Consider the following 15,825-nt stretch of genomic DNA (forward strand, 5'->3'; position numbering starts at 1 on the left):
ACAGTTGTTTACTCCAAATCCATTATGAGAGCACTGTGTGATGGTGCTTTCACTTCCAGAACACTGAACATTATCCAGCCATATTTCACCACTTCCCTGACCAAAGTGGGCACTTTGATGAGCAGTGACAGCTTTACCACATCCAATCTGTCTACACACCACCTCTGCATCATTCAGGTCCCAGTCGTCATCACACACTGTTCCCCACTGACCATTATACAGGATCTCCACTCTACCAGAGCAGGGGTTGTTGCCACCAGTGAGTCGTATGTAAGCAGAATCTAAAACAAACATCAGAAAGCATGTTCATGTTAATTAATCATAATGAATCTTATTCTAATTCTTTATTATTTTACGAAACCCACCACTTCGTCTCTGTTCACAGGTTGATAAATTCATCTCTATAGACTATTATTGCCCTCCAAAGAGAGGGAGAGAAGAAAGAAATGGTATGTAAATAGGTTGTGTTCACTGTCAGTGGTTTCTGGAAGTGTTCCTGGGTCCATTTAGTAATGTCATTGACACAATTATGTCGATGAGATTCAGTGTCATCTGAGGGACCGAAGACCACGGACATCCAATAAAGGTCTTCGGTTGTTTCACTCATGCACAGAGATTTCTCCAGTTTCTCTGAATCTTTTAATAATGTTCTGCACTGTAGATGATGAGATTTACAAAGCCTTTGCTATTTGATGTTGAGGAACATTGTTTTTAAAGTATTCCACAATCTTTCACAGATTGGAGATCGTCTGCCTATCTTTACTTCTAATCATTTTACAGACCAGATATCAGTTAACGTAAGTAGTTGTTAGATGTTCTCCCAGCTGAATCTTTTAAAAATGTCTTGCTTTTTCAGCCATTTATTGTCCTGTGCCAACTTTTTTGAGACCTGTACCAGGCAATAAATTTAAAATGAGCACATTTAGTGGATAAAAGTGTAAAATTTCTCCATTTAAACATTTATGTTATCTATGTGCTATTGTGAATAAAATTTTGGCTCATGTGATTTGAAAGTCTTTTAGTTTTAACTTCATTTAAATTTAAAAGCGTTTCTGGAATTCGGGTTGTAATTAAATATACATATTGGCAAACTGACTGTGAAAATCATCTTATACCTGCAGACCCTCTTGTGTTTTATTTCTTAAATATTATCTACAGTGGCTGGCAAGCATAAGAAAGAGTAAAGCTTTGTATCTTAAGTATATTGTAGTGTGGATTGGAGCTGATTCTTTGCTTTTCTGTACCTGAGCAAGTAACACCAGCATCTTCACCATGGCCACAGTTGTGTTTTCCAAATCCATCATGAGAGCACTGTGTGATGGTGCTTTCACTTCCAGAACACTGAACATCATCCAGCCATATTTCACCACTTCCCTGACCAAAGTGGGCACTTTGATGAGCAGTGACAGCTTTACCACATCCAATCTGTCTACACACCACCTCTGCATCATTCAGGTCCCAGTTGTCATCACACACTGTTCCCCACTGACCATTATACAGGATCTCCACTCTACCAGAACAGGAGTCGTAGCCACCAGTGAGTCGTATGTTAGCGCCATCTAAAACAAACATCAGAAAGCACGTTCATGTTAATTAATGATAATGAATCTTATTACTGTAAAGAATAGTATAGCATACTTACCTCATTTGCATGTTAGGGTGGAGGTGGGGGTTTTACTTTGTTACTGTGTTTGTTTTGGAAGCTTATTTTTTCTGTATGTTTTCTACTAAATGCTTGAATTTCCTCCGGGATCAATAAAGTGTCTGTCTGTCTGTCTGTCTGTCTGTTTGTCCTCATATGAATACAATTCTCTCATTTCTAATCCTTTATTAATAAAGATTTCATGACTTTCACATAATGAATAATAATATAATTAGCATTAGGTCATTAAATGTAACTCAGTATTAACACCTTTCAAATTCAGTTCATTACTATTTTAAAAAACCCACCACCTCGTCTCTGTTCATAGGTTGATAAATTCATTTCTATAGACAAAAAAGAGAGGGAGAGAAGAAAGTTTTACTGACAGCCTGACTAGTGGACATCACCACAGTAATGTCTAGTGTATGAATTAATGAACGTGACTAGTCTCTGCAACACAGTGTAATTAACTAGGAGGCAGATGAACACAATACTCACATACCATGTCAACACAACTCTCATAGACCATCAGTCAACACAATACTCACAGACCATCAGCCAACAAAAGACTCACAGATAACACAATACTCACAGACCATCAGTCAACACAACACTCACAGACCATCAGTCAACACGATACTCACAGAAAACACAATACTCACAGACCCTCAGTCAACACAACACACACAGACCATCAGTCAACACAACACTCACAGACCATCAGTCAATGCTCTATACTGGATCCAAGTTTAAGAAATTTAGCTTCCAACCCGTCAGGTCCAACACTACCATTTTTTAATTCAGAGATGGCTTGAAATACTTCAGATGGCTGAATTCTAGAAAATGAAAAGGATCCACCAGTTTGATTTGATGAACTAGAAGAAACTAAATAATCAGAGTATAGTGAACTACTAATTTGAGAGAAATGTGCATTGAATGCCTGAGGGATCATAAGAGAATCAGAAATAACATTATCATTAACAATAACGCTATTAATAGAGTCATTATTTGATTTATTAAGGAGGTGATCTAGATGTTTCCAGAACTGTTTAGGATTATTCCAATTTTGACTAAAGACATCCTTATAGTAGTTAGATCTTGCATTCCGTGTTTGTGTTTTGCAGTGGTTCCTAAGTTGTCGATATACTTCCTGATCAGTAGGGTCTCTAGATTGTTTACATTTTTCCCACGCTTGATCACGTTTTTTAAAAAGGCTTATTAAATCCGGACTAATCCATGGGAGATGTCGACCTTTCACACGAATCGTTTTAAATGGAGCATGTTGATTAATTACATTGTTAACTTCAGAATAGAAGAAATCCCATGCATTCTCAACAGAAGGAATTAAGTAAAATCTAGTCCAATTAATATTAGCCAGGTCATTTATAAATTGTTCAGTATTTATATTTTTGCATTGTCTGACTTTAATATATTTGGGTGGTAGTTTGGGTATTTTAATTTTCCACACACAGAAAACAATTGAGTGGTCACTAAAGCTGTCAGACAATATGCCCGATGTACTTATTCTATCTGGATTTGTAACTAGTATCCAGTCCAGCAAAGATGAGGAATGACAACCAGTTCTGGCTGGTTCTTTTATTAACTGAGTAAAATTGGCACCTGCAATCATATTTCTGACACTCGAGGAGGAATGGTGAAGCCAATTGCAGTTAAAATCACCAAGAACCACCATTTAACTGTTTTTTCTGAGAGAATTAATTGTATTAATAATTGACTTAATTGAATCAGATGAAGCAGATGGTGGTTTATAGATATTAGTAATAATTATATGTTTGTTGTCATGGAAAATTATTTTTACAATAAGTGATTCAAAATTAACCGGTTCAACAGTTGGAATGAGAAGTTCACCTGTTAAATTTGTAGAGACATATGTTACTAACCCACCTCCCCTGGAGCCCCTGTCAGCTCTAAAAAGAGCATAACCATCCATCTTTATTTCAACATCTGATATTTTAGTGTGTAACCATGTTTCAGAAAGAGTAATGATATGAGGCTTCTGATAGGAAACCCAACTTCTCAGAAGATCAATGTTTGGTACTAGACTTCTTATGTTAAGGTGGATTATTTTTAGACCCTTAAATGATTCTATTCCTCAAATTTAATAAGTATGAGATGGGGCATAGGAGAGAAAGAGGACATAAAGCAGAAGACATACATTGACAAACACACAACAGACAAACACACAGACAAACAGGACATGACATACATAAAAGTGAAAAATAGGAGGCTCACTGCAATTGCAGATAACAGGTACAGCCTGCTGCTTCTCTACAATTTTAATTACCTGTAGGGCTAATAATATAATAAGGAAAATCAAATAGACACATAGAAATGTGTATTAAATGTGTATTAAATCACCAGAGAAAAATAGACTCAGAATAGCAAGCACTTAAGAATCACAATTTGCCCACTAGGTATTTCAGAGAATTACACTCACTGAGGTCTTACGACATTGGCATAGTAATGTGCGACAGAGCACCGCAGAATCCGGCAACCATGGAACATGCTTGGAGATTAAAATAAAAAAAAAAAAAAAAAAAAAAAATTTGCAGTGACATGACCAGGCATGTACAGTAAGCATGTACATGGACAGTCATCGTATTGGCGGCGTCTTTTAAGCAGATCAACGCTGAAGTCGGGATTGATGTATATGCATCTGCCTTGAAAGCCGAGCTCTTTTTTTTCTCTGGCCAAACGCAAGATTTTTAGTTTATCCTGGAAGTGTAGAAACTTTACAAGGATAGGCCGTGGGGATCTCGCATTACTTATGGAGCTGTGAGTAGGAGAACGATGAGCCTTTTCAATCACTGGTGGTGTGAGGAAGCTGTCACTGCTAAAAAGGTGGCGTAGAAGCTGGATTATGAAGCTTACCGTGTCAGTGCCTTCACTGTGCTCAGAAACATTAGTAAAGCGAAGATTGTTAACCCTGCTCCTATTCTCGGCATCATCAGCTTTTTCCCTCAGGTATGTATTCTCCTTTTCAAGCGCAGCAACTCGTTTAGTCAGATCTTCAATATTACATTCACTGGCACTTACACGATGCTCTAACTCTGTGATTTGGTCACATAGTGTAGATAGTGACCCTTGTATATTGTTTAAAGTTGTCTGCACAGGTAGAATCATATTGTCAATATGGGCAGTCGTTTCCATTTTGCTTTGTTGTATGGCACCCAAGATTGTTTGGAGGGAAAACTCATGTTGATCCATATTCTCCATTGTGACGAAGTTTAATAGGAATTCTTTCAATTGTTGATAAAAAAACGTTTAGGTTTAACTTTAAGTCAGATGAGTTTTATAGCACCTACTCAAGAAGGAGCACTCAGTCAGTAGCGGCCATCTTGGATCATGGATTCTATATTCATAGAACCACCATCAGTCAACACAATACTCATAGACCATCATTCCACACAAAAATCACAAAGAACACAACACTCACAGACCATCAGTCAACACAATACTCACAGACCATCAGTCAACACAATACTCACAGACCATCAGTCAACACAACACTCACAGACCATCAGTCAACACAATACTCACAGACCATCAGTCAACACAACACTCACAGACCATCAGTCAACACAATACTCACAGACCATCAGTCAACACAATACTCACAGATAAGACAACACTCACAGACCATCAGTCAACACAACTCTCACAGACCATCAGTCAACACAACACTCAGTCAACACAATACTCACAGACCATCAGCCAACAAAAGACTCACAGACAACACAATACTCAGATGCCATCAGTCAACACAACACTCACAGACCATCAGTCAACACAACACTCACAGACCATCAGTCAAAACAATACTCACAGACAACACAATACGCACAGACCATCAGTCAACACAACACTCACAGACAACACAATACTCACAGACCCTCAGTCAACACAACCCTCACAGACCATCAGTCAACCCAACACTCACAGACCATCAGTCAACACGATACTCACAGACAACACAATACTCACAGACCATCAGTCAACACAACACTCACAGACAACACAATACTCACAGACCATCAGTCAACACAATACTCACAGTCAACACAATACTCACAGACCATCAGTCAACACAATACTCACAGACCATCAGTAAACACAACACTCACAGACCATCAGTCAACACAATACTCACAGACAACACAATACTCACAGACCCTACAGTCAACACAACCCTCACAGACCATCAGTCAACCCAACACTCACAGACCATCAGTCAACATGATACTCACAGACAACACAATACTCACAGACCATCAGTCAACACAACACTCACAGACAACACAATACTCACAGACCCTCAGTCAACACAACCCTCACAGACCATCAGTCAACCCAACACTCACAGACCATCAGTCAACCCAACACTCACAGACAACACAATACTCACAGACCATCAGTCAACACAACACTCACAGACAACACAATACTCACAGTCAACACAATACTCACAGACAATCAGTCAACACAATACTCACAGACTATCAGTCAACCCAACACTCACAGACAACACAATACTCACAGACAACACAATACTCACAGTCAACACAATACTCACAGACAATCAGTCAACACAATACTCACAGACCATCAGTCAACACAATACTCACAGACGACACAATACTCACAGACCATCAGTCAACACAATACTCACAGACCATCATTCCACACAAAAATCACAGACAACACAATACTCACACACCATCAGTCGACACAACACTCACAGACCATCAGTCAACACACTACTCACAGACCATCAGTCAACACAACACTCACAGACCAGCAGTCAACACAACACTCACAGACCATTAGTTAACACAACACTCACAGACCATCAGTCAAAACAATACTCACAGATAACACAATACTCACAGACCATCAGTCAACACAACACTCACAGACCATCAGTCAACACAATACTCACAGACAACACAATACTCACAGACCCTTCAGTCAACACAACCCTCACAGACCATCAGTCAACCCAACACTCACAGCCCATCAGTCAACCCAACACTCACAGACAACACAATACTCACAGACCATCAGTCAACACAACACTCACAGACAACACAATACTCACAGACAATCAGTCAACACAATACTCACAGACCATCAGTAAACACAACACTCACAGACCATCAGTCAACACAATACTCTCAGACAACACAATACTCACAGACCATCAGTCAACACAATACTCACAGACCATCATTCCACACAAAAATCACAGACAACACAATACTCACAGACAACACAATACTCACAGTCAACACAATACTCACACACCATCAGTCGACACAACACTCACAGACCATCAGTCAACACACTACTCACAGACCATCAGTCAACACAACACTCACAGACCATCAGTCAACATGATACTCACCGACAACACAATACTCACAGACCATCAGTCAACACAACACTCACAGACAACACAATACTCACATACCCTCAGTCAACACAACCCTCAAAGACCATCAGTCAACCCAACACTCACAGACAACACAATACTCACAGAACATCAGACAACACAATACTCACAGTCAACACAATACTCACAGACAATCAGTCAACACAATACTCACAGACCATCAGTCAACACAATACTCATGGACCATCAGTCAACACACTACTCACAGGCCATCAGTCAACACAACACTCACAGACCATCAGTCAACACAACACTCACAGACCATCAGTCAACACAACACTCACAGACCATCAGTCAACACAATACTCACAAACACAACACTCACAGACCATCAGTCAACACAATACTCACAGACAACACAATACTCACAGACCATCAGTCAACACAATACTCACAGACCATCAGTCAACACAACACTCACGGACCATCAGTCAACACAATACTCACAGACAACAAACTGCTGCTCCTTACTGCTACTTAAATGATTACAAACTGCTGTTACTCACGTACAAGGCTCTTAATGGTTTAGCTCCCATGTATCTAGCTAGTCTTCTAACACATTACAATCCTTCATGCTCTCTGAGATCACAAAGCTCAGGACTTCTGGTAGTTCCCAGAATATCTAAGTCTACTAAAGGTGGTAGAGCGTTCTCTTATTTAGCTCCCAAACTTTGGAATAGTCTTCCTGATAGTGTTTGGGGCTCAGACACACTTTCCCAGTTTAAATGTAGATTAAAATTTCATCTCTTTAGTCAGGCCTACACATAATACATCCCATTATATTGTGCACTATTACACTAGACTTGCACATCTTTATGAACAGCAGATATGTTAATCCCTCTGCACTGCTGTTCTCTTTCTCTACCCATGCCGAGACATTCAGACATTGTACCAGCTCCAATCGTCTTCCGTACAATGAGGTTTTTGGACCTCCACTGAGATGAGGCCGACTCTGTGAGAATCCTGAGACATCTACAGATCTACCGGCTCCAGTTGGACTCTGCGATACTTGTATATTTGTAACCACACCATCTAGAGTCACCCATATGAGGATGGGTTCCCCTTTGAGTCTGGTTCCTCTCAAGGTTTTACCAATCTAAGGGAGTTTTTCCTTTCCACTGCTGCCTGAGTCACCTCAGACTTGCTCATTGGGGATAAATACATATACATACATACATACATACATACATACATACACACCGTGAACTATATATATCTTGAATTTTTTATTACATTAATTCTTTATACTACTCCTTATGTTTATGTTCTGCTCTATGTTTATGTTCTGTAAAGCTGCTTTGAGATAATGTCCATTGTAAAAAACACTATACAAATAAACTTGAATTGAACCCTCAGTCAACACAATACACACAGACCATCAGTCAAAACAAAACTCTCAGATAACAAAATACTCACAGACCATCAGTCAACACAATACTCACAAACACAAAACTCACAGACCATCAGTCAACACAATACTCACAAACACAACACTCACAGACCATCAGTCAACACAATACTCACAGACAGCACAATACTCACAGACCATCAGTCAACACAACACTCACGGACCATCAGTCAACACAATACTCACAGACAGCACAATACTCACAGACCATGAGACAACACAATACTCACAGACCATCAGTCAACACAATACTCACAGACAACACAATACTCACAGACAACACACAACTCACAAACCTTCACAAACACAAAACCATTACAAACACATGACTCACAGATGATGTATCAATTATATAAAACTTCACCTCACAGTTATCAGATTAATCAATTCATCAAATGGTTTAGATTAATATTTCATGCCTTAAACACACTGACACACACACAAAAAACAACAAATAGTTGTATGTATTATTAATTTTTTAAATAAATAACAGCCACACTACACATGAGTAGGTATATACACAGATTTTCCCACCTTCATTAAATCAGAAATACTTTATTTATCCCTTTTCAGGAAATGATTTGTTAATTAATAGGACTTTCTCAACAATATGCTAACAAGCTAACAAGTTCAGAACAAACTTAAAGAACTAAGTGTAACTGGGCAAAGCTGAGTTTATGAAGTTGAGAATCAAAGACATCCTTGATCTTGGGGAAAGGATTCGTTCATGGTGTTTAATTGCCAGAAGAAGAGCACTTTGATTCGGGTGATATGAGACTGCCCTGACTGTGGTTTGCCACTTCCTGCCAAACAGGAAGCTGTTTTGTGGCTATTCTCATAAATGAGCATGAGATGTATTTCATGTACTTATAAGGATAAGTTAGCTTTCAAGCAATTGCAAGGTCAAGCATGCTTTAAAGTGATGTCATGACAGGCTTTGCTAATGCTAACTCTAGCTCTAGGAGGTGGAGATTTGTGTACACTTAATTAGCAAATTTAAATGTTGCTAAACACACCTACTTTTGTCTAATGCACCTATAGTACTTCAAAGGCTCAAAAAGTGCGGATGTCTGATCTAGAGAGTAAATGAAATGGATTCAAATGAAAATTAGACTTACCAGCCAGCAGAGAAGCTCTAAGAACACAGACTGTATAGAGAAATAAAGAGGAGGAAGTTCATGAAGTCAGTGAAAAACCAAAGTTGTCTCCAGAGTTATTAGAACATGTTACGAAAATGGGTAAATATTAGTATACTCTGTCCATTTTATTAGGAACACCTGTACACATGTTTATTTATGCTGTTATTTAATCATATGGAAGCAGCAAAATGCATAATATCAACCAGCTACAGGTCAAGAGCTTCTGACCAGAAGCTTTTTCCCTAAATCTTTAATCAGTTTTAATCAGTGTGAGTCTGAGTCCCAGGGTAGCCTCAGATTCATGTCCTTGGCTGACATGACGTGAAATCTTGTAGCTCATTCATTGCAAAGTTTAATGTTGTGTTTCCTGAGATGTTTTTTTGCTCACTGTAGCTGTAATGTGTGCTTATTTCTAACTTCCGGTTATCTCAGACCAGACAAGATGTTTAGGTGGCAGATCTTCCACCTTCACACCATTCTGAGATCAGCAGTTTCTGAAATCCTCAGCCCATCAGCCCATCTGGCACCAACAACCAGGCCATGCTTAAAGTCTCTCAGATCACATTTCTCACTTTTCTGATGTTTTATGTGAACAATAAACTGAAGCTTTTCACCTGTAACTGATTGATTGTACAGTATCTACTGTGCTGCTGCCACCTGATTGGCTGATTAGATAGCTGTATAATTGTTTTCCTGATTCCTGATAAAGTAGATGGTAAGTGTATAAAAAGAGTACATACTCTATAATTTTATTTACTGTATACCACAGAGCTACTGTATACTGGATTCTGATTGGTCAGTTGGTGATGATTAATTTTCTATTACCAACTCTGACAGTAGAGAGGCAGCAAACTTTTTTTTATTACTATATTACTCTTTTTATAGTAACAGACCGATGGAAATGTCTGACACTTCCTGCATTTTACCAAAAGTCAGCAATTCAGAAAACGAGAAGTAAAACATCTCTGGCACATTGCAAACATGTCACAAACCAGAGACATTGTTTTTATATACAGAATATTGTAGACAATTAAAAACACAGTTGAAATACTTTAAAATCTAAAACATCTGTTTTCCGCATTTTTGAAAAAATAAATGCATTTCTGTCAAAGTGAAGTAATCAAAAATATCAAATTATTTATAATTAACTTCATAAACCACACGGATAGAGTAGAAACTCCATGAAACTTGTTTTCTTCTAAAACTTCTTTTAAAACTTTTTCTGTGTTTTTTCTGTATTTTATGATCTTAGTTTTAGAATTGAGAATTCTGTTTCTAAGTTTGTGCAAAATTCATTTTTATTCCTTTTGAGAAAGATATTAAACATTTTTCAAAAATGTTGATGATTATTGTATTGGAATTTTGTTAGACTTCAGTTAAAAGTAAACCTGCTCTGTAAATGTCTTCATCTGGAGAACATCTTCACAGTAAAAGAAATTCTGACATCATCCAAAAGGATAGTAAGAAATTTATATATTACTCATATTTAAAAAATAGTAATATAGTTTTATATATAACCCAAAGGATATACCCCACACATGTAAAAAAGTGGAAATTATACAATAATATTAATTACAAGACAAACGTATTGATTTAAATGTTGAATTTACCGAGCGTTAAAGTGAGGTGAAGATTCATCATCCTGGTCCTTAAGATGTAAATCAGTTTGATGCTAATTACAACATTCACTGCTGCTTTCTTCTCACAATGAACCTCTTGAGGTAATGTTAAGTGATGTTTTATGTTTCTTCATGCAACCAAAGAGGTGGAGTTTCTTTTATGCTCAGTTCCTGTTAAACTGAGTCAAAACCAAACAATTTTTGCTGCATATAATTTTTTTTTTTACGTTTTTTTTACAGCCCAAAAGTTGAAGGCCAGCCCAGGGGTACATGTAAAGTGTCAGGCCATGACAGGTTCATTTATCTTCCTGGAAGGATGAACAGCATTCTTCCTCAAGATATTTATTTTTATGATCAACATGTCACTCCAAAGCCTCCCATGAGTGTTATAATAGGTTTAAATGTCTTAAATGATAAAGGCAATTTAGTAACTAACCTTGTAGATAACAATATTTATAATATTTCTGATTGTTCTAAAGCAAAATCAGAGTAAAATAGATTTTGGATTTTATTAAGTATGAAGATTTATGCACAGATAATAATACGAAGTCATACTTTTCCATAAATTAATGTAATTTGTTTTGTTTTTTAAAAAAGTTACATATAGATATAAAAAGTTATATATAGAAAAATAATTCTTAATGAGAAAAACCAGTAACCAGAAAAAGTCTGAAGTAAATGTACACAAATTAATTTTGTGTTTAAATCCACATTTAGGGCATCTGAGGCAGGTGGGCAGAGCAAGGCACACGGCGAGGTAGGTGGGGGGAGCTAAGCACACAGCGAGGCAGGTGGGGGGGGCAAGGCACACAGCAGTGCAGCCAGAGAGGGCCGAGCGATGTCCACAGCCAAGCAGAAGAGCCGAGCGACGTCCACAGCTGAGCAGAATGGCTGAGCGACTTCCATAGCTGGGCAGAGGGGCTGAGCGACATCCACAGCTGAGCAGAAGGGCCAAGCGCAACCCCCGATGCACTGCAGCCAGACCCATGTCTCGGAAACCAGAAACAGGGAGGGAGGGCGGTGGAGGCAAAACGCAGGCCTACAACACCCCCCCACGGACAGGAAGTTGGGGCGGCATCATCCACGGAAAACCGCAAGTGAAGTGTCGTCCCCCACCGGACCGGTGCGGGTCGATGTCGCAGGACACCGAAAAAACAAAACAAAACTCGGGCTGGTGACATGGACTGCAAACAGGAAGAGAGGCGGCACCCCCCGCGGAGAACTGGAAGCGGAGCGGCATCTCTCAATGTAACAAATGCGGACCGATGTCACCAAAACCACACAAATCCAGGGCAAAAAAACAGTCTGAAAATAAATAAATAAATTATATATATTTTCCCACAGAAAGCTGCTATCCTGCTGGGTCTTGATCTGACGGAATCCTTCTGTCAGCGATGCGGGGATAAAAACTGACCAAAATGCAGGATAGCGTAAAATAAACAGGTTTAATAACTAAAAATACACTGAACAGGAACACGGACTAAAGACAAGACTATACAACAACAGAGGATTCCGCGCTGCTCTAAACAACTCGGCTCGACTAAATACTAATAAGAATTAGACACATGAGGAACAGGTGTGAAGAGGCGGGGAGGAAGAGACAAGGGCAGGGCAGACATGTGACACCAAACATAAACAAAAACACGTGGCCAAAGTACGGGCTGAGTCCTGACATTTTTAGAAAATGTAAAAGCTCAATAAATTATTAAATAATTTTGTTTACATTTCAGTTTAGTGATTTTGTATCATTAACGATGAACGTTTTTTCTAGTTAGTTAAAGAAGCCTGAGTATTTTCTCTGGAACAACTCGACACTAAGCATTTTATTATCAACCAGCACTGGAATCAAATTTATCATCATTCTGAAATGCTGAACTTATTCCATCATGTTCATTTGTGACAAAAAATAAGATAAAAATAAGACCACATTCCTCTTTTCTTTCCAGGACGGCCTTCCTGTTTGCTTAAATATAACACATGTTGGTGTTTGAGAGAAAAAAAAACAAATGTTTGAAAGCAACAACTCAAGAACTGTGTGTTGGTGTAAAATGATCTGAAACTTAAAGATCACTGTTGAAATTCTATTCTATAAATTCGAGCTGTGTGAAAGAACAGAGCTTTTTTCATCACGATCAGAAACACACACAAAACATCAGACTTTAATAAAAATTATTTTCATCATCATCATCATCATCCAGTTCATGGTACAAGAGAAATAACATTTCTGTCAGGACCACTTTGTCAAATGAGAGTTTATTAGATGATACAGTTAGTGTTGGTGGTATGGTTCTGTTCGGGGCAGGAATCCGCATGCATGGACCGAGCGGGGAGAGCAGCAACTAGAAAATAGAATAGACCCCCATAACAGAACCATTGATCATGCATAGTTTTTTTTTTTTTTTTTTTTTTTTGCAAATAATAAATGAATAAATGGATAAATAAATAACTAAATAATTAGAGAGAGGGAGAGAGAGAGAAAATATGTGGAGATTTATGACGTAAACTGGTACAATGAACCCGGGTTCCGGCATGGTGGAGACGGGGTTGGAGGAGGGAGTTTAAGTCGCAGCAGCAGAATTTAAATGGTCGGGTAATATGGATGACGTAACCGGATTGGTGCGCGTCATGAACTGCTGATTAACAGCTGAAGCATGCTTGACGACGTGGCCTGCCAGAACTAACGCAAAGCTTAATTTGTGCATTTAATTGTGTAACAAGTGTCGGACCAGAACAGAAAAAATATCAGGAGAGAACAGAAGACAATGTCTTTGTGCCGTGTGACATTGACATGTTTTAAAACGTGTGAAATGATGTGGCTCACTGACAGTGATAGTTTGTGGGCAGTGTTCTAACATGGTCCTGTTCACGTTTACTGAACACCAAAAGGAAGTTCAGAGGAAGCCGAAAAACACATTGAGATTCGAGATTCTGTGCAAGTTGCATGCATAGTCAAAGTGAAACGTGGAAGTCTATAAAGCATCTTAATATCTGTTTTATTTTGTGAAGAAGTATTGCACACAGGTATAGTGATGATTCGTGTCTGAAGTGGAAACCGGGACCGAAGTGAGGAGGCATGTGTCATAGCTTTGAGATGCTCATGGTGGTGGTACCTCAGAGGGTAAATAGTCTGGGATTAGGACCGGATCATGCTGAGATTGTAGTGAACATGTAAAAACCAACGTGTCAGCAGATTCGATGCCGAAGCCGGTGATGCGATGGATGAAGTTGAAAGACTCCAAAAGTTCAGTTTGTTGTTCCTGACTATTAAGAAATTCACTGACTTCAGGAGGATGGAACAAGAACAAAAACAAAACACTGTTAGTGAAGTCTTCTGAGATATTTCCTTCTCAGACCCCATGGGGACTTTTTTCCACTCAAGACTGCAGGACATCGTTTTGTTCCAATGTAAGTGCTGAGGCAGTGGCTATTAACTTCCCTGCTTGCCATATGTTGTGTTGTTACTCTGGTCACATCATCATCATCATCATCAAAAAAGTGAACAAGGACATTGAGAATTTTCTCCATGCTCTGGGTAGGGTCTTCATCAATATTCAGTGAAATCATCCAGTTTTTAAGTTTCTCAGACAGACATTTCTTAAACTCTGGTGCTACGCCATGTGTATTTACATAACTGGCATGCAGCTTTAAAACCAGCTAATTTTTTGCACAAGTTCAGAGCTCTTCAAGTTCTTCTACCTAATCTATTGTTTGAATCTTTAAATGAAGGAGGCAGACTTAGAACTTTTTGTCTTTTCAGGGTCTCATTGAGGCATGTGAGAATAATCCCTTGAGACAACAAAGGTTTTTAATCTCAATGTAATTCCATGAAATTTATGTGGAAATATTCCACACCTTAAAACAGTTTACATCGCTAGTAATGCGGACAAGGTGATCCGACCATCCAGAGTGATGCTAATCAGTGGTGGAATCGGGGAAAAAAGACTCCATACGAGATCCGTTTATCATGCTAGTGGTAACGTATTAGCATAATGATTAGCATCCATGAAGTAGCTTGCTAAGAACACGTGTCTTTCTATAACACAATCTTGGAAATGGTCAGTGAATTATATAATTCTCACAGCCCATTATTTTCAGGAGAATAACTCTAAGGTTATTGCTTCTAAACTGCTTTGTATCTCTCTTTGTACAACTCTCCGACATCTCTCCCAGACACATTACATCATTCTCTTTTTCCTGCTTCTCTGTTTCCCACCTCTCCTGTTCCCACATCTTTCCGCCCCCATCAGCTTCATTATCTAACTTGGGATTCACCCAACCTGTGCAGTAAATCATCCCAATACAAACATTCTATTGCATAGAAGTTTCAAGAACACAAGGACACATTAACATACAAAGTACATACATTTGTGTATATCAAGTTCCAAACATTGTCTATGCAACAGCAAATACAGATCGTACATGAACATTCAAGTAAACGTTCAACATTTTGAGTGTGTTAGATAAAAAAGTTACAACTTCAACCTGCCAAAAGAGTAGAGATATTGCTATAAACCACCCCGTGTCTGATTTATGTGGTTACACAA

The 15,825-nt window shown here is 38.6% G+C and overlaps 1 protein-coding gene across 1 annotated transcript in view; it reads right to left on the reverse strand.

Moving 5' to 3' along the window:
* Window positions 1-15,574, reverse strand: part of LOC132861505 (deleted in malignant brain tumors 1 protein-like) — a 25,043-nt gene extending 9,469 nt beyond the window's left edge. Inside the window, exons 1-3 of the mRNA XM_060893064.1 lie at window positions 15,430-15,574; window positions 1,245-1,559; window positions 1-281 (exon numbers count right to left, since the gene is read on the reverse strand). The exon at window positions 1-281 is cut by the window's left edge and continues 34 nt beyond it. Of these exons, the coding sequence (XP_060749047.1) occupies window positions 1-281; window positions 1,245-1,559; window positions 15,430-15,574 (741 nt within the window). The remainder of the gene's footprint in view (window positions 282-1,244; window positions 1,560-15,429) is intronic.
* Between the last annotated feature and the right edge of the window lie 251 nt (window positions 15,575-15,825).

This window comes from Tachysurus vachellii, chromosome 18 (assembly GCF_030014155.1).
Source record: "Tachysurus vachellii isolate PV-2020 chromosome 18, HZAU_Pvac_v1, whole genome shotgun sequence".
NCBI lineage: Eukaryota > Metazoa > Chordata > Actinopteri > Siluriformes > Bagridae > Tachysurus > Tachysurus vachellii.